At 40.5% G+C, this 19,122-nt stretch overlaps 1 protein-coding gene across 1 annotated transcript in view; it reads left to right on the top strand.

The window, feature by feature from the left end:
- The window catches only part of TMEM178B (transmembrane protein 178B), a 355,126-nt gene that overhangs the window by 304,542 nt on the left and 31,462 nt on the right, over nucleotides 1-19,122 (top strand). Inside the window, exon 3 of the mRNA XM_087723002.1 lies at nucleotides 3,954-4,091. Coding sequence (XP_087579128.1) covers nucleotides 3,954-4,091 — 138 coding nt within the window. The remainder of the gene's footprint in view (nucleotides 1-3,953; nucleotides 4,092-19,122) is intronic.

The raw sequence follows: 19,122 nt of genomic DNA, 5'->3' as shown, positions 1-19,122 counted from the left end.
ATTTTAACCTCCAGTCCCCTGATCATCTTTGTTGCTCTTCTCTGCACCCTTTCTAGAGTCTCAACATCTTTTTTACAACATGGAGACCAACATAAGGAAATGTGCCCCTGATTTCCTACAAAAGGGAAACAAAAAGAATCCATTACCTTGGTTATTACTCCTTGCATGCTGACAGTGTCATGCTCCCCATTTATCATATGGGAGTCTGTTCTGACCCACCCCCCTTCTCCGTTCAGGAACGAAAGCCAAACAGACGTATGAAATAATGTTTTAATCAGCCCTGGCTCTTGCTGGCTGCGAGCCCAAAAGAAACAAAGATAATTGCTCTGGCAAAAGTCTTATAACTCACAAAACACTGCAAACAGGATTCTATATATCAAGCCACTTATCCAAGTTGACTTCTCTCGATTTGTGAACGCGAACGAGGAACGAGAACAAGGAACGTTGACTTCTGCCACCAGGGCGTGGCACCAGCAGTCTCTTTTATCAGCAGGAGGAGATCCTAACGAGCAACAGCTGCTCGTTATCATCTCCTGTAAGTACTCAGTTGTTCTTTACGCCGATCAGCCCTTCTCCTGCATGCATCCTGATACAACTCCCAAATGCTTTCATGAACATTCCCTTTGATCCAATGCTCTGCCGCCACCTGGTGGCCAACCAGTCTCTCCTCACCCTGCTCAGAATTGACACCCTGTCCAGGGTCCTCCACCTCCTCCAAGGCCGACTCATAAGCCCTGTTGCTGTCAGAGTCTGGCGACAGCTCTAACAACTCCTGCCAGGCCACAACAGGAGTCCATGGCAAGGAATGTGAGAAATATTCAAAGAACATCATGAAAACTATTTAAATGTAGAGGGATTAATAGATCCTTTTTACACGGGGAGAAAAGTCAAAGAATAAATAGCAGTGTGTGATAGGATGTCCTGTTGCAGAAGGCAGGGGTAATACATACTGCTCATTTCATGTTCCTATTGTGAAACTCATCCTGGATAACAGGAGAATGTCCCTAGTAAAGTTATGTAGCGTTGCATCCTTGGAGGACAGCACCTTGGTTTGATTGATATTAGACCTATTCAATTGCTTCAAATTCTGATATGGGGCATGCTTAAACATGTCTCTCTTCTCTGACCTCTTTCTTTCAAAATAGATGTAGTGGCTGATTCAGCATATCCGTGCATTCATTTCTCACTGAAAGAAGTGCTCTGAATTGACTTGTCCGCAGCCTTGACATTTCGGTATACCACATTGTGACAGGGAAGGAATGCCAACCAAATAGCTTTGGACAACACAGAGCAATTCCAATAACCAGTTCACTATTTTCCTTTCACACCACGCTGCCTTTTGAGAGTGGCGTTCTTGGGCAGCAGTTGTACCAGGGCAGATAAAGATTGGATTTTTTTTTTAAAAAAAAATAAGGTTTTTCCTGATATGTCTGCTACTAAAAATGTTTTCAAAGTATGAGAAGTGGGAATAATTTCCATAGAAATTCCTCTGACACCTTGAAGACAAACTGAGTTACTTTGGCAAATAGCTTTGGCAGCAGAGTTCACTGCATCGTTCTTGCACTATAATACATTTGTTTGCTTGGAGAATGCCACTAACATCATCCAAATATTCTTGTACATGTGCAATTCAATATGGCAGATGATTTCTGAATGTAATTTATAGTCTGTACTCATACAGAAATGAATATCCACAATGTATTTAACCACTGGTGAGCTGAAAGCAAACTAATTGTGTGATGGTGCTGGTGATAGATACGTCAGCATCAGTTCTCATACACGGAGTAGAGTTATTTGAGTGGTCTTCTGGTAATACTGTTGGGATCATATCTGTTGCAATGAGTCCCAGGTCAATTCACATTCCCAAATGAACAAAATCTAAACCTTATGAATGCTACTGAATGCTACTGAAACCTTATGAATGCTATGTCTGAATTTACATTTAAGTTGGCTAAACATTGTGTCAACCTTTGTGATTTAGTTTTACAAGGTAAACAGAAAATGTTACCCAAACTAATTATACCTTATGTAACAAGCACTCATACTTTGCTGTAGTGTATGACTGGATTTATGCAACTTAATGTCAAGATCCTAACAAACCCAAACAAATCAGAACTTGAGGGCTAAGGTCCTTCTCTAAGAACTTCTTTATTGGGTGCATCATATCGGCACAATCAAATGGAAAACCAACTCTAAATGTTTCCACCATTTTAGTATAATTAAAGTAGGAAATAACTCCCTTCCCAAAAATCTCAGGTCACGTTGGCCAATTAGGTTAATTGGCAGGCTCTCCAGGCACTCTTCCTCGTCTCTATCCACCATCTGTAGAGATGACCTTGGTTCCCACAAGAAAGATTTGTGTTTTGTCTAGCAACACATTTTATCCTCCTTCCCCCACCCTATGTGGCAACTGAGAAGTAGAAAAATGGCTTCTGCCAGGTTTGATTCGAAGTTGACACTTAATGAACATGGCCAGAATGATGTTTTAAGATGCATGTTTTAAGATGCTTCAACATATTATGGCAATGCAGACATTGTCTCATCTTGCATTAATATAATCTAAGTTAGCCATAAGACTGTCTATTGCAATACATTCTGTTATGCCAGAAACCAGCCCATGCAAACAAGCAAAGCCCCATCTATGAGATCCAGGCATCATGCTAAACTACATCCCCTCCAGTCCGCGGAAAAACTCTCTCTATGAAACCAGTCCCTTGTGCCCAAACAGATGGGGGCCACTGTGTTACACTGCTCCTCTAATCTCTGGTTTGAAATATATAGTCTAATCTATAATTGTTATCCATAGTATTGAGTATATTAATACACCAAGTAAATGAGATGAAGAGTGTGAAGTAGAGGAAAGAGGTAAGGGAAAAAGAGAGGGATAGGAGAGAGGGCGGGGGGAAGAGGAGGAGAGAAAGGAGAAGTGGAAAGGGGAGAGAGGAGAATGAGAGAGGAAGGGGAAGTAGAGAAGAGAAGGATGACAGAATGAAGAAAGGAGGGAGGGAGGGGAAGGAGGGAGGGAGAAGAAAGTGACAAATATGGTGTATGGAGAGCAGAAGAGCCAATAATTGTTTTGGGGAGTTGATGGTAAGGTGAATTGATGTAAACATTTAATAATACAGTACGGTGTTGGCTATGTAATAGTATACATGTGATTATATGTTATGAAAATGAAAAAATAAAAAACTTTATATAAAAAAATAAAAAAGAATATATTAAAATATTACAGACAGGTAAGTACTCCCATGAGCATGGAGACATTCTGTCTATTCAAAGCAGATTCTTGTTCCCATTTTTCTTTTCTGAAAACATGCCTGTTTCTCAACTTACATAAGATAAAGGGGATTTGCATTTTAAAGAAAATCACAGAAAGTAGTGGAAGAACAAAGTTAACAGAGACAACAACCAAATATCTCCTACTCGCTTGGTCTTGGGGTTATGCTTTGCTATTTGTTAATTCAGACTTGTTCTTCTGCAATTTCTGGATAATTGAGTTGCAGGTCATCCCTGACAAGGGCCAGAATGGAAAGTGTTGAGAAGAGGCAAATGGGAATAAAATTAAAACTCTTGATTTTAAGGGAAAAAATAATGTTAAGTTTAGTTTTTAAAACTGAATTATTAAAACATGTCTGTAACTCCCTACTAGTCTTTTGCTAGTGAAAAGCAATCTTTATTTTGATCAACTAATATTTGCAGACGAAACCAGCTTTGTACGTAACTGTCATCTTTTTTCTATCTGATGACAAGCATGATCACTTGAAACTCGACAGAACAGATGATTCTGTATTTCTTATTCTTTAAAATCAATGAAGCAACACCTCTTTTTGACGTGCATGAGAAGAGTTCTACCTTAGCAAGTCACCAAATGTTCAGCGCCAAAAGGCTTAGGCTTTTAAATCATCAAGACAAACAATGACTAATATTAACTGGACTTTTATTTCACATTGCAGATTTACGCCGAATGACAGCTGGTTTTATGGGCATGGCGGTGGCTATCATCCTATTTGGATGGATCATCGGGGTGCTGGGCTGCTGCTGGGATCGAGGCCTTATGCAGTATGTGGCAGGACTTCTCTTCCTCATGGGAGGTAAGGAGAAAACGAGTTGAAAATAAATGTTCCCTTTAGCTGCATTAAAATTTAAGGTCCTAGAAATCCCCTTTACTGTAATTATATAAATCAGCAGCAATGTGCTTAAAGTTTCCTGCAACAAAAGATTATTATACGTAGATATAGGTAGTCCTTACTTAACAACTGGCCTGTTTAATTTGAAATCATGGCAGTGCTGAAAAACTATGCAATGGGTCCTTGCACTTATGAGCATCACAATATTCCATGTTGCAATGGGTCCTGCTTGGGTTGAGAGGACAGAATCTGCTGCAGTGTTAGATAACAATGAAGATGGTTGATATGTCTATGGAGATTCTCAGTCATCCAGGTCATGGTTGTCCCAAAGGGACTTTTTCAAACGGCAGCTGAACTTTTCTTTGTTTTTGCTTTGAAGACATTTTGCTTCTCATCCAAGAAGCTTCTTCAGTTTCAGGACTGAAAAAGCTTCTTGGGTGACAAGCAAAAAATCTTCAAGCAAAAACAAAGAAAAGTTTGAAAAAGCACCTTTGGGACATGAAGTCAGCCACAGTTTTGAGATGAGTGTGGTGGTAGCAGGAAACTTCTGATTTTTAATAGTCAGAATAATATATTTTTTAATTGTGTTTGTTTAAAAGAAGAGTGAAAGGGATATAATATGCTGAGGGTTTCAGTGAGGTATATGATTTTGCACTTTTGACTATCAGTGGATGGAACGTTACAAAGATGATCCTCTTTGTACATGGCAATCCTCTTTATGACAAGTACAAGTGATTATTCCAGGCTCAGTTAAAGTCTTAAGTCAAGGTCTACCTGTAGCTTCTAGGTAGATCATCATCTTTAAAACTCAGGATCTGGATCTTTTCAAGGTTGACTTTTTCAAATTGATTTTACCTATCCAGAGAGACTTGTGAAGGTTATCACAACAGTGGTGAGTTCCGGATCCCATTGCAACGGGGCTGGGCGTCCACCACATGTAAATGCGCAGCATGCAGGCATTGCACACATGCGTACTTACTGCCTGTGATGCTCTGCAATGCTCCAGCTGCTCAGCGGAGCATCGCACAGGCGCCTTATGCTCCGTGCATGTGCGCGGAAGCCCCAATCCGTTCAAATACAGGTAAGGAGGGCGGGCGGGTGGGTGGACCCTCCAGAGCACCATACTGGAACGGTATCTGGTGCTTCCAGCAGGCACTGGTACACCCATACCGGGCCATACCAGTCGTATCCCACCACTGCATCACACCCAAGGGGATGCCATCCAGAGAGAGTCTACAGGACAACCTTTTTAGGGATGGACCAGATAGACAAGCAATTCTCTCCTTGTTTCACTTTCAAAGAGCTCTAGAATTATGGTTCTTCAGAAAAATATTTAGGCATGATTGAATCTGGCCCCTGCTCCTCTCAGCCCATCTGCAGTAAATCTCTGTGTCTCTAAGGAAAAGTGAGATGAGTTTTCATTAAACCAGAGCTTAGCACTGAAAGTTTGTACCAAATCTCTGCTTGTTTCTGTAATACTGAAGTACAGACTAGTCAACCCCATTTAAACCTAGCATGCCATGCCAGCCCAGCATGTGGGGTTTAATTTATAGTTCGCTGTGCCATAGCATTGAAGAAAATTGGGTCTGAATGTATTTTCCTCGTATTGGATTAGCAATTTGTGACCTCAAGCAATACGACTGGTAAACCAAAGTTTGTAACCTACTGTAGTCTGAAAACTCAGTCAATAACTGGAGAACCAGGATGATGTTGATTGTTTCCTAAAAAATATCCAAACATCAAGAAAGAATTGGTAGACAATGGGAGAAATCACTTTTTGACTTCTACCATGTAATTATAAAAGGAAGTAAATGAGATCTCTCTGAACTTTAGGATCAGTTGCAAATTGGAACAGATTACTCTGGTTTATCTTAATGGATGGCCTTCAGAGATAATGGAGTTCAACACATATTAGCTAGAGCAGGGGTGGACGGCCAGATCAGCATTGTAGTTCTCCTGCATGGGCCAGGGATGGGGAGCTGTGGGGGAGATGGGACAGACACCTCCTGCAGCACCTTGCTGGCCAAAGTGGGGCATAGGGTGCATGTGCAGACCCTCCCCCCATCCCCCCATTTTCAGTCTGGATGGCCTCCTGCAGCACTTTGCTGGCCAAAACAGGGCATGGGGGTCTGTGCACAGTTCTCCAAATCTTATTTTTGGCCTCCATGGCCTCCCGCAGGACTTTCCTGGCTGAAAACAGGCCACATGGGGCCCTGCGGGGCCTCCTCCCCATGGCCTGTTTTTGCCAGTAGAGGCGTCACAGGCCAGTCCTTTGATATTTCCAGGCTGGCCCCATGGGCCAGATTTAAGCACCCCATGGGCTGGATCTGGCTCACAGGCCTTGAGTTTGACATTCCTGAATTAGAGAAACCTACCTATAGAAAGCATTGGTTGAAGATTGTAGTCCAAACCTGGCAGGTACCAGGTTTAGAATATTTTGAGGGGCTTTTTTCCCATCACTCAACCAACCCAAAGTTTGCAGCATGAAGGTTAAAAGTTTCTTGCATCTCTCAGGAACAGAAGGTAGTTCTGCTAATTCAGAGGTGGGTTGCTCCCGGTTTGGCCCGGATCGGGTGAAGCAGTGGGAGGCTCCACCCACCTGCCGGGTGCTTCTGCACATGCACAGAAGTATTAGCGCACGGAAGCGCAGCCGAACTGGTAGTAAAAAAACTTGGCAACCCACCACTGTTCTAGTTATATAGCTATGGTTTTGTTTCCAGTTGATGCTCTAGCACAAGACTCCCCATGTGAGCTGATTTTAGTCTCATTGACTTTAAAACTCCATGCAGCCAGCTTTAAAATATTGATGGCTTGTATTCAGTGTGTTGCCTGAATCGCTTTTGCGGTTAATAAAAAAGAAAGGCAATTATTGTGGAGCTTTGTTTGCTTGTTTGATTTTTTAGAGAGCTTGATATTTTGACCATCTGATGAAAGATGATGTCAGTACAAACATATTAGCTTCCTGGCTATTTTTGACAAAAAAGATCGCTGTCGACTCAATATCAAACAAACAACAGACTAAGAAGGAAATGCCAATGTTTTCTTCATAGTCAATTTATTTGATGTTTGCTATAATATTTCTGGAGTGCAGCTGAGGTAGCTTTGATATATGACATGGCTACAAATGATTAGCTCTAGTAACTTACTACTATCTCTTTTCTGAAACAAAATATTTTCCTTCCATTTAACTATTCACAAGTACTGGTTATTAATGCAATATTAATCTATCTCAAAGGCATCTCATGAAAGTCTTCCAATTTCACCTGTTAAAGATCCTTGTCAAATATTTTGGCATAGAATAATCTGCCACTAACAATGACTAAAGAAAATGAAGGGCACTTAAGTATATAATAAAGGCAGAGTCATTTAAGAATCTGGTTAACTGGGGGATTTTAGCAGATACAACCTTTCTCCCGTCAAAATCCTCTCTTTTGTTACATAAGGATGCTGCTTTCATTTACATTTAATAACCCTAAAAAGGCAGTAAAATAACACTATTGCAGCTCTTCTCATGCCAAAGTTCAACTACCATCTTGTATGAATCCAGGCATTATGGTTGGATTCTTAAACTATGGTTATTTTTAATGAATCATTGTGGGAATGCAGCTTGCTTGCATGCTGTACTTAGACACAGATTCATATATGTGTTTGACTGTCAGGTTTCTAGGAATTCTCTAACATTTTTGGATCTCAAAATCCAAATCCAAAAATGCTAGATGATTCTTGGAAAAACACTATTCAGCCGAATCAGCCATCAATTGACATATTGAAATGAACAACATTTACACATTATTCAAAAGAGTCAATAATAAATCTAGGAAGGGGGAAAAAAGAACTACAACACATCTCCAGCAGCCCACATTCAGATAAGCAGGGATCAAGACCAGGCAAATAACCAGGCAGAAAATAAGATTCTAATCAAGAAATGACGAAAAAATAAACTACATCCTAACCAAAATTGGCAGGACAAGCTAACTGCATATTAAAAAGCAGCAAATCTCTCACTCACTTGCGATGATGATGTTACCTAGTTGAGTAACAAAAGGTCCACAGATGAGCAACCAAGCTTAGAAAGCACCAACTTCACAGTTCAACTCTAAGCTACAAATATTCACTTCTATTGGATTTCTCCCTGCCAGTTCCTATTACTCAGCATAACAAGGGTTTGAACTGAACATTGAATCTGATTATATCAAGGGATTTGTCAAAATGAATCATTTGTCAGCTATTATCTCATATTCTCACATCTAGAATCCCATGGAGAGGGTGCAGTGCCTTAGGATGTGTTACCCATTGGCATACAAAAATGTCTATGCAATGAGATTTAAAATAATTGTTAACATAATATGCCTTCCTTAGTTCAAATTACAACCTTGGGCAATAAGTGAGATGGTTTCTCAAATGTTGCCCATTGATAGTTATAAATTCCTTTGCTTTTTCAGTACAGAATTTATATTTATTTACATTGGCCCAATACAGCAATTAGGAACTTCCTTTGCAAATCTCTGAAATAACTTGCCTATGCAATTTCTGGTATTTTAAGAGCAGTTCATCATTTGGAACCTATCTATATAGAAAATCATGCCCTATATTTACAAGGTTTGTGTGAACATGCATTTTATTTTTGGGAAAAAATTAATACCCAAAGCTGAAACGTAGCTGAAATTAAGAATGAATACAGTAACTCTGGTTTTTGGATTTGGTGAAGTGCATAGGACAGTGTTGGTGAACCTTTTTGGCACTGACTGCTGAAACGGGAGCATGCACATGTGGGAGGAGCATTAAAAACTGGAAAAGCCGCTCCCCGGGGCGCACATGTGGGAACGCCAGAAATTGGAAGACCAGTTCCCCAGTGTGCATGTTTGTGCTGGAAACTGGAAGCTCAGCTTCTTGATGCACTCAAAGACCAGCTGTGCATGCGAACCTGAAAAAGCAACGGGCGACAGCTGCCATTCCCAGAGAGATGGCTCTGCATGCTTCTTGCACACATGCCTTAGGTTCGCCATCACGGGTATAGAATATCTTGAAAGTGCAACACTAAACTCATCTGTTAAAAAATAATTCCTAATGAGTTCATGATAACATACTCCCAAGTAAATAGATATAGGATTACTGATTCAGCATCAGGGATGGGTAATGTTGTCCTCACATCCAAAAGAACTTGATTCTAAAGCTTCCATCTAAGTAAGGCTTTCATAGCTTAAGCAATGTGTTGTAGAGTTTATGTCAACAGTACTTTGTCCACATAGTTGCTGGGTTCCCACAACATGCTAAACTATATTTTATTTTACTGGTGGTTTATTGAATATATCATCAAGGGAGAAGTCATGTATAATGCTTACAATATAAAGTTTGATTTTCTATGGAGATTCTCAGTCATCCAGGTCATGGTTGCCCCAAAGGTGCTTGTTAAAAAGGCAGCTGGACTTTGTTTAGCTTGAAGACGTTTTGTTTCTCATCAAAAAGCTTCTTCAGTTCTGAACTGAACTTCAAACAAATTAAAATCCAGTTGCCTTTTTAAAAAGCACCTTTGGGAAAACTTTGATTGCAAATTCAAATGGCCGAGATTACACAATACTGTAAAGCAAACTAAATATATTTTGGATTACAATTCGAAATGGTTCCAATTTAGCATGGCTTAGCAGAGTGCATGAACCCAAAATATTTGTTTGGGATCAATTCCTGAATCACATTTATTTCCAAAATTCTAATAATGATCTAATAATAATACAATTGGGTTTTTTTTTTTCTGACATCACCTTGGACTCTCGTTAGAATTTAAAAGTTCCATAATCTTCAGTTTATAGAAACAAAGATCTTAGGTCCTGAAGATTTTTATAGAACTTGGAATTTACAGACGTATAGATGGGAGATTATGAAAGTTACAGCCCAGCCTGTCTGGAAAGGTGGTATCATACTCCTTTTTTTTTCAGTGTCCTTTTTGGTTTTCAGGTGGGAAAAATAGGTCAATAGTAAGTATTGGGAAATACAGCTCCTACAACTCCTTTACTTTGGTAAAATAATTACTGTACTTTTCAGAGTATAAGATGCAACAGAGTGTAAGATGCACCAAGATTTTGAAGAGGCAAATTAAAAAAAAGGTTTTTACACTCTGCAGACTTCCCAAAAATGGGAAGTTTCATGAAAAACGGGCCTGTTTTTTGTCCAAAAAAAGGGTATGCATAGCCTTTAGAAGGCTTATAGAGTGCTCTTGGGGCCTGGGGGGGCAAAAATGAGCAAAAAGCAGCCAGTTTTTCATTCATTTTTGCCCTCCCCAGCCCCCAGGAGTACTCCTAAAGCCTATGCATGACCATTTGTGCAAAGAGGCGGGATTTCAGGAGGCCAAAAATGCTGTATTCAGTGTATAAGATGGACCCAGATTTTTACCCTCTTTTTGAGGGAAAAAGGTGCATCTTACATATACTCCGAAAAATATGGTACCACTTTGGTAATAATAATTATGACAACAACAATGGTAAGGAGAATGCCAAGAGAATGCCAATGCCAAGATACGTGATCATGATAAGACCATAGAATAGATGCCAATGACAAAATCAACGATTGTTGCCGTCAATAGGAATTCAAAATATTTTAGCTATGCTTATCGAGATGAAAAAACATTGTTAATTGTCAACTAAAGATGAAGAAGTACTGCAGAGTTGATTGGAATGCTACCATGTTTTGAACCCTTGTGGGAAAATGAGCATCTGAAAAAGAAGCCCTCCGGGATTGGGCGGCCTATAAATCGATTAAATAAATAAAATAAATAAATAAATCCATGCCTGTTCTCAATCACCTTCCCCCCCCCCGTCCCTTCCCTCCATGCCTATTCACCATAAACGCCTCCAATCATTTATTATTGCACATTTCAATTCTTAAAGGGTCAGAGCATGTTCCTGCCTTTCATCATTTTTCTGCGATGAGGATTTATGACCTTATTTCGTTTATACAGAATCTCATCCTTTGCTGACCTTTTCTTTCCTCGTGTCTCATAAATGTTTTTATGCTATATTTATTTGTATCAAGATCTCTACCCTACTGTAGTTGTCACAGAAGCACACACACACACACACACATTCACACACACACGATACATACATATACACAGAGGCACTTGTGTATTCAAGTAGTTCTCAACTAACCACCACAATTATAAAGAATTTACAACAATTTCCATTGTTACAGCAAGGCAGTTGTTAAGTGAATCACGCCTGATGTTGCAACCTTTTTGCCACAATTCTTAAGCAAAGCACTGCTGTTGTTAAGTAATCATATAGTTGTTAAACAAACCCCGTTTCCCCTTACTGACTGTGCTTGTGAGAAACCTTCTGGGAAGGTCACAGATGTCAAACTCGTGAGCCTGTGGTAAATTCATGCTGCTTGCCAAGCTCCTGAAGTCTTATCATGTGACTGTGAGGATGGCATCATTTGTCGGCTGTGACCAGGGGGGCATTTGCCCAGGTTCGCCTGGTCCGCCAGTTGCGACCCTACCTGAACCGGGAGGCCCTCGCAACAGTCACTCGAGCCCTTGTGATCTCTAGGCTGGAATACTGCAATGTGCTCTACATGGGGCTGCCCTTGAAGTGCATTCGGCGGCTGCAGTTAGTCCAGAGTGCAGCCGCGCGAGTGATAGTGGGCGCACCGCGGTTCGCCCACATAACACCTATCCTCCGCGAGCTGCACTGGCTACCTGTCGATCTCCGGGTGCGCTTCAGGGTATTACTTACCACCTTTAAAGCCCTCCATGGTAGTGGATCTGAGTACTTGAGAGACCGCCTCCTGCCGATTACCTCCCTCCAACCAATTAGATCGCACAGATTGGGCCTCCTCCGAATTCCATCCGCCAGTCAATGCCGACTGGCGACTACGCGGAGGAGAGCCTTTTCAGTAGCAGCTCCGACCCTGTGGAACGACCTCCCCGTCGAGATTCGCACCCTCACCACCGTCCAGACCTTCCGCACAGCCCTTAAGATCTGGCTATCCCGTCAGGCCTGGGGATAAGTTTCTAATTCACCCCGCCCGAGTGTTGAGTGTTGAATGAAAGTTGTGTTTTTACTGTTTATTTTATTCACATATTGTTTATGTCTTTATATTGCACCCCCCCTTTTCCTATGAATGTAAGCCGCCCTGAGTCCCCTCAGGGAAAAGAGCGGCCTATAAATCCCAAATAAATGAAAAATGAAAATGAAAAAATGGTTGTTAGGTGCAAGGACCTGTTGTAAGACACTTTGTTTCAATGCCATTGTAACTTTGAATGGTTGCTAAATGAATGGCTGTAAGGTCGAGGGCTATCTCTATGCCTTTTCTAAAATGTAATGTACATTTCCAGATCTTTCTCTTGTCAGATCCAAAACCATACCGTTAGTAAGGAAGAGGAGATAAGGGCAAAGCTTACCCTTTGCAACTCTTCTTGTGGCTCTTTCTCTTTCAAAGAGAAAATGTAGTCTTGTCACTAAGTCAATAAGTCTTGATGATGACTTATCGTGATGAGATTTCGATTCCCCTTTAGTTTTGTTCAATGGCGATCACCTCAGGGTGGTAAAAAATGCTTCTGCTCACTCCCCTCTCCCCAACAACAATCTGGGTTGGGCAAAGAGAGAAAATTTGATCCAAAACTACCCAGCTGCCTTTTATACTTAAGGTAAGACTGGAATTCAGTGTTTCTAATTTCTGGCTTAGCAACTTAGTCACAACACTAAACAAGTTCTCTTCAGTTCTGTCCCTCAGCCTGTGGACTCTTGGCTCCCATCAGATATTATGAGCCGTGATTGCAGTATAGCAGGCTAATTCTGCTGATTGCCTGCAGTTCGATCCTGACTGGCTCAAGGTTGACTTAGCCTTCCACCCTTCTGAGGTCGGTAAAATGAGGACCCAGAATGTTGGGGACAATATGCTGACTCTGTAAACTGCTTTGACAGGGCTGTAAAGCACTATAAAGTGGTATATAAATCTAACTGCTATTGCCATTATTATGAATTCTTTTAAAAAAATATATTTATTTTTTACAAAAAAACCTAAATGGAAACCATACTGCAAACAAGGTACTGGCCTTTAAAATAAATCTTATTTCTGGGGCACTTTTGAATATCTGTAGATTCTTAGAATTTTTTTTTTAATGGACATGGAATATTGCAACCCAGGAGTGCAAAAACACAGATGATCAGTATTTTTATGTGTTTCTTTGGAATCATCTATTCTCTCTCTCTCTTTCTCCCTCTCTCTCTCTCCCCCTCCCTCCCTCCCTCTCCCTCCCTCCCTCCCTCTCTCTCTGTGTGTGTGTGTGTATAAATACCCGAATAATATAGATAGATAGATGATAGATAGATAGATGATAGATAGATGATTGATAGATAGATAGATAGATAGATAGATAGATAGATAGATAGATAGATAGATAGGAGGGAGGGAGAGAAAGAGAGAGACAGAGAGAGACAGAGAGACAGACACAGAGAGAGAGGGGGGGGAGGTGAATGGCAGATAGAATCCTGAAGTTTTGAAAGGCATTTTCTTTTGTAAGTAGGTGTTTTGTGACTACTAGAGTCACTACGTCTGTTCACAAAACACCAGATTACCACTGAGCAAACTTTGCTGTTTGCTTCCATCTAATTATCTGGATTTCTATAACCCAGATACAGCATATTGTGTCCACCATAGAGCAATTTTGTAATTTACATCAACTTGACCAGTCTGGAGAGGTGACAACAAATAAATTGTGAAGCTGTTCCTGCATTTCACGTTTTTGGGGGAGTTGGGAGGAGGGGTTGAAACAGGCACCTTTCAAATAGCATTCATATATCAGACAAGTTAAAATGGTTTCCATGCTTCTTACTGACAGATTAGTGTCCTTTTAATTTATTTTGTAGTAATTTGATTTTATTCTGTCCAACCTACGAATATTCTGTCCATATTTGTAGATTATCAGTGATATATTTTGATAGAAATATATTGTCATTTGTTCTATTTATATCAACACGCCTCATTCTTAGTTTCTCCTCTGCATATCTTAATTTTCCGCAATGCTTTGGTCTAAATATCTTCTTATCAATCAGCTACAGAATAAGTCGTACATAACATGCCTTAATGCAGGGGTCGGTTGCTGCCAGTTTTACAAACAATTCGCAACCCGCGCACAACCTGCGTGTGCTTCGCTCGTGCACGCACAATGTAAATTGTTCTTCGTGCATGCACAGAACAATTTACAGTGAACTGTGCATATGTTGTCACTAAAAACCAGAATGGCGGCAGCCCAGTACGGTGAGGGAAATGGTTCAGGGGCGTGGCAGATCTTGGTCGGTGCCTGTTTTGCGACCCAGGCCTAAATTCCACTACCGGTTCAGTCGAACTGGGCTGAACAAGGAGCAACCCACCTCTGGCTTAATGGGTCTTACCAAAAGCTGCATTTTAGAAATAGCTGATGAGCTAGGTTCCACCACAAATCCGCGAAGCCCTTATCCGCAGAGACATAAACACGAAGACTAATTCGCGCTGTTCTAAGCGCTAAGGAAAAACGCGACCCTATCGCGATGACATAATCGCGGAGGGCAAATTCGCGCATTCCCAAGCACTCAGTACCCTAAACCTAACCCTAAACCTAACCCTAAACCTAAACCTAATCCTAAACTTAACGCTAAACCTAACGCTAAACCTAACGCTAAACCTAACGCTAAACCTAACCCTAACCCTAAACCTAACCCTAAACCTAACCCTAAACCTAAACCTAACCCTAAACCTAACCCTAAAACAAACCCTAAAACAAACCCTAAAACAAACCCTAAAACAAACCCCTAAACCTAATCCTAACGCTTACCTTAATTGAAGTCGGCTTTCTGCCGCGGTGCCGTTTTAAAGCGCCCTTCTGTTGCCGCGCTGTTGTTGCGGCGGTGATGACGCCGCGGCTTTAGCGCCGCGATTTTATCACCGCGATTTTGACAAGCACGGTTTTGGCGTGCCACAGATGAGCTATCATGGGTTTTGGAATGACTGTTCCTAGCAGTTTCTTGATCCTCTAGAATGTACTGTTTTGTTTCTAGCAAATTTTCCTTCGTTGACATATAACCTGTGATGGATTTCTCCCCTATGAGCTACCAGAAAAATACAGCTCTTGGAGCCATCTCTCTTAGTGATTTCTCTGATTGCTTTGTTATTGATCAGTTTTTTCCTGAGCTTTATCTGGTAGAACTTCAAGTGCCATCAAATGCCTGAAATGCAAATTCTAAGATATGTTTTTTTTTTAAAGAAAAACTATTATTAATGTTGGATTTTATTTTTTTATTCATTCATTCCATTTATAAAGCCACTCATCTCATGTTCATAACTTCGGCAGTTTACAATAAACAGTGCCAAAATAACAAAAGTAAAGCATCCATACAGACAGTACAAAGATTAAAATGCTACAATCACAGGGACAGCACAGCCACTCAAGAAGAGCACAGCAAAAGCATAATGACTATATATGTATATTTTATTTTCTCTCTCTTAAAAAAAGAAGAAGGAAGAAGAAGATATATGTTAAAATTAAATATTTATATTGAAAAGGAATTGTAAATACCATCAACATAAAATGGAGCTCGCTCAGAAGCTGAAATACACCAAGTAAATGAGATGAAGAGTGTGAAGTAGAGGAGAGAGGTAAGGGAAGAAGAGAGGGATAGGAGAGAGGGCAAGGGGGGAAGAGGAGGAGAGAAAGAAGGAGTGGAAAGAGGAGAGAGGAGAAGGAGAGAGGAAAGGGAAGTAGAGAAGAGAAGGGTGATAGAGGAAAAAAGGAGGTAGGGAGGAGGAAGAGAGAGGGAGAAGAAAGTGATGGATAAGGTACAAATATAGTATTTGGAGAACAGAAGAGCCAATAATTGATTTTGGAAGTTGATGGCAAGACAAATTGATGTAAACATCTAATAATACAATACAATGTTGGCTATGTAATAGTACACATGTGGTTATATGTTATGAAAATGAAAAAATAAAAAAAACTATTAAAAAAAAGGAAGAGCACAGCCATTTTATAGATGTGGGTCTGATGCAGTACAAATGTTCCAGGAAAATATGAGATTTCATTATTGTGCTCCCTATCAGAACAAATTTCTAGCTCATACAGGGTGCAAAGGAACTCTCAAAGGTGTGCAGGTATAGGAACATAGGAAGTTTGCTACAATCCGAGAAAATGGGTTGATTCAGTGTGCGGTTTAAGCATGCATGGCCATAGTTAAACCACTCACTCATCTTACTGCCTGTTTATTCGTAAATGTGTTTTTTATTTTCCATTTTCATTTTCGTACAGTCACATATATACTGTGCATAACCGGGGTCATATAACATTAAACAATAAACACAGCCATTCCTCTTGTCAACAAAACCCACAAAAATAGAGACCCAATGTACCTCTTCGACCCTCCATACACCCTTTCTTTCGCCCCCCTCCAACTTTCCATCTTCCCTCCATCATTCCCCTCTACCCTACTTCCCCTCCCCCTCTACCACTCCCCTCTCCCGGTACACTCCCTCCCTTCCTTCTCACCCTCCCTCCAGTCCTCTCTCCCACCCTCTCTACCCCTCTTTCTTCTTTCCCTCTACTCCTCCCTTCGGTGTATTTCTACTATCTATTAATATATTCAGCTTATCCTATTTTTACAGTGGAATTAAAGAGCAACAGTATACAAGTGCAGTCACGTAACTTTAAAATCTAACACATACTATATATCCCCCCCCTAACACCCCACCTCCCTTTCCCCCCCCCCCAGACTTCCCAGAGCCCGTACACGGTATAGATTTTTAACAAACACAGTCTAAAATATATTAAGACAAAAGAAATAAAATAGAAATAAAAGGAAAAAAAGGAAGTTAATAACATCTCTGCATTGAACTCAGCTTCTTCCTGTTACACTAACTTTGAGCAGTTTAGATTGTTCCTAACTGCCTGTTACCAACACTGGCGTGCAACAATTCTCTGGGATTCAGCTTTTGCATGCAGAGTATGTGTTGTTAACATTGCGCTATAATCCATTTAGGTGGATTTCTGATGAAATTTTAGAAGTCTATGAAGTGGTTCAAGTAGCCAGAGGCTAGTCCCTAGTGTCTATTTATGTACCTGGCTGGCACAACCATTTATGAAAGAGATAAATAAAAAGCAGTGTGAGTTTATTTGCATCATTTGAACAAGCTCATAAAATGACTATTTGGGGAGGAAAAAATAGCACAGGGTTTATGCATTCCGGGCAATAAAATGATCCTGACTACATCCTTGACTGCCTGTTCAGAAATTGTATTTTAAAATATGCCCCTAAGATTATAATATCTGAATGTTGAAAAGATAGATTTTATGCAGGTTCAAGACAAGGGGCAGCCACTATTAACTGCTTTTCCTTGCGGAGAATATAATTTAATGGCAAAGAAAATTTGTAAAACTGTACTTTGTAATATGTAATATTGTCTGCCAGAAGTCTGCCATTTTTTTTCATTTGAATTTGCACAGTTGCACCAACTCTGAGATTTATGGTAAAAAGATTGTAGGGAAGAAGGACAGAAGGGCAAAAAAATGCTTAAATCCAGTAGGGTTTCTCTTAAATAAACTAATCAAGGAGAGAAGCAACCTGGAATTATTAAGGAGACGCTTCCTAACAGTGAGGACAATTAACCAGTGGAACAGCTTGTCATGAGACACTGTGGATGCTTCATCATTGGAAGTTTTTAAGAAGAGACTGGACAGCCACCTGTCTGCATTGGTATAGGGTCTCCTACTTCAGCAGGGAACTGGACTAGAAGACCTCCAAGGTCCCTTCCAGCTCTATTCTGATTGATTGATATTCAGAGTTATACAAAGAGTCATACAGGTACTGTCTGTGGGCCACTGATTCATGTCCATTTGGGCCCTCATTTCCTCTGTTACCTAATAGAAGTTTGCATGACTTCCTTTAGCATTGGGGTCAAGAACATTCAGTCCAAAGGAGATGTGTAGCTCCTCTTCAAGTCTTGTGATTTCCAGAAGAGACTGAGAAGGCACCACCAAAATTAAAGGAGAAACAGCTAAAAACTGTGACATAATTTATCTCTTGGAAGCAAAAATAATACATTATTTTTACAGTAAATAACAAAAACATAACAACCATCCACAAGGGGGGGGGTGGTCAATTTGGCTATATCTACCAACTAGTCACCATATCACTGATGAACCCCCAAAAAGAGAACGAGAGGGAGAAAGAGGAGGTGTGGGGCAGATAGTGGGATCGCTGTTTTCTGAGCTTGGTGAGCAAGGATCCCACTATCCTACTATTTTATTTTTCTTTATGTACACTGAGAGCATATTCACCAAAGACAAATTCCTTGTGTGTCCAATCACACTTGGCTAATAAACTATTCTATTCTACTTTGCTCTACTCTATTCATTTCTATTTCAATTCTAACAAGGAGTTTAGCTTCTCTCTCTTGAAAAATGTAAGCTAGCATAAGGCATTATAATGCAAGCTAGCCTTAACTTTCGAACAGTTCATTTAGTGACCAAAGTTACAATGGCATTGGAAAAAGTGACCGATGACCATTTTTCATACTTAGCGACCATTTTCACACTTAGCGACTGTTGCAGCATCCTCATGGTCACGTGATCAAAATTTTGATGTTTGGCAACAGATTTGTATTTATGATGGTTTCAGTGTCCTGGGGTCATGTTTGACAAAATATAAAATGTTTAATCAAGCCCTCCCCCCCCCCCCCCGGTCAATGATGTCCCTCTTTACCAATCTGAAAATCTGGTCACCTTACATTATGCACGTCTGAAATCCTCCCATCACAGCCCCCTTCATGCTGGAAAAGTGTTAATGTGTGGTCTTTCCCCTTCCCCCTCCCTTTCCTTTCTTTGTCAGCAGTTTTCTCTATCAAGAGATTTGTCTTTAAGGAGATGAGACTGTAAAGTTTGTGTTCGGTCTGCCTGAACTGAAGATGCATGTAATTAAGTGGCAAATGAAGTGTCCGCATAATGGAAGCCATAGATAACTTACCTTGTGCTGAA

The sequence above is a fragment of the Thamnophis sirtalis genome, unplaced genomic scaffold, assembly GCF_051295495.1.
Source record: "Thamnophis sirtalis isolate CommonGarterSnake01/CBP01778 unplaced genomic scaffold, rThaSir2_p1.2 scaffold_9, whole genome shotgun sequence".
NCBI lineage: Eukaryota > Metazoa > Chordata > Lepidosauria > Squamata > Natricidae > Thamnophis > Thamnophis sirtalis.
Note: the sequence above shows the minus strand (reverse complement) of the source record. Positions and strands in the feature narration are given on the sequence as shown.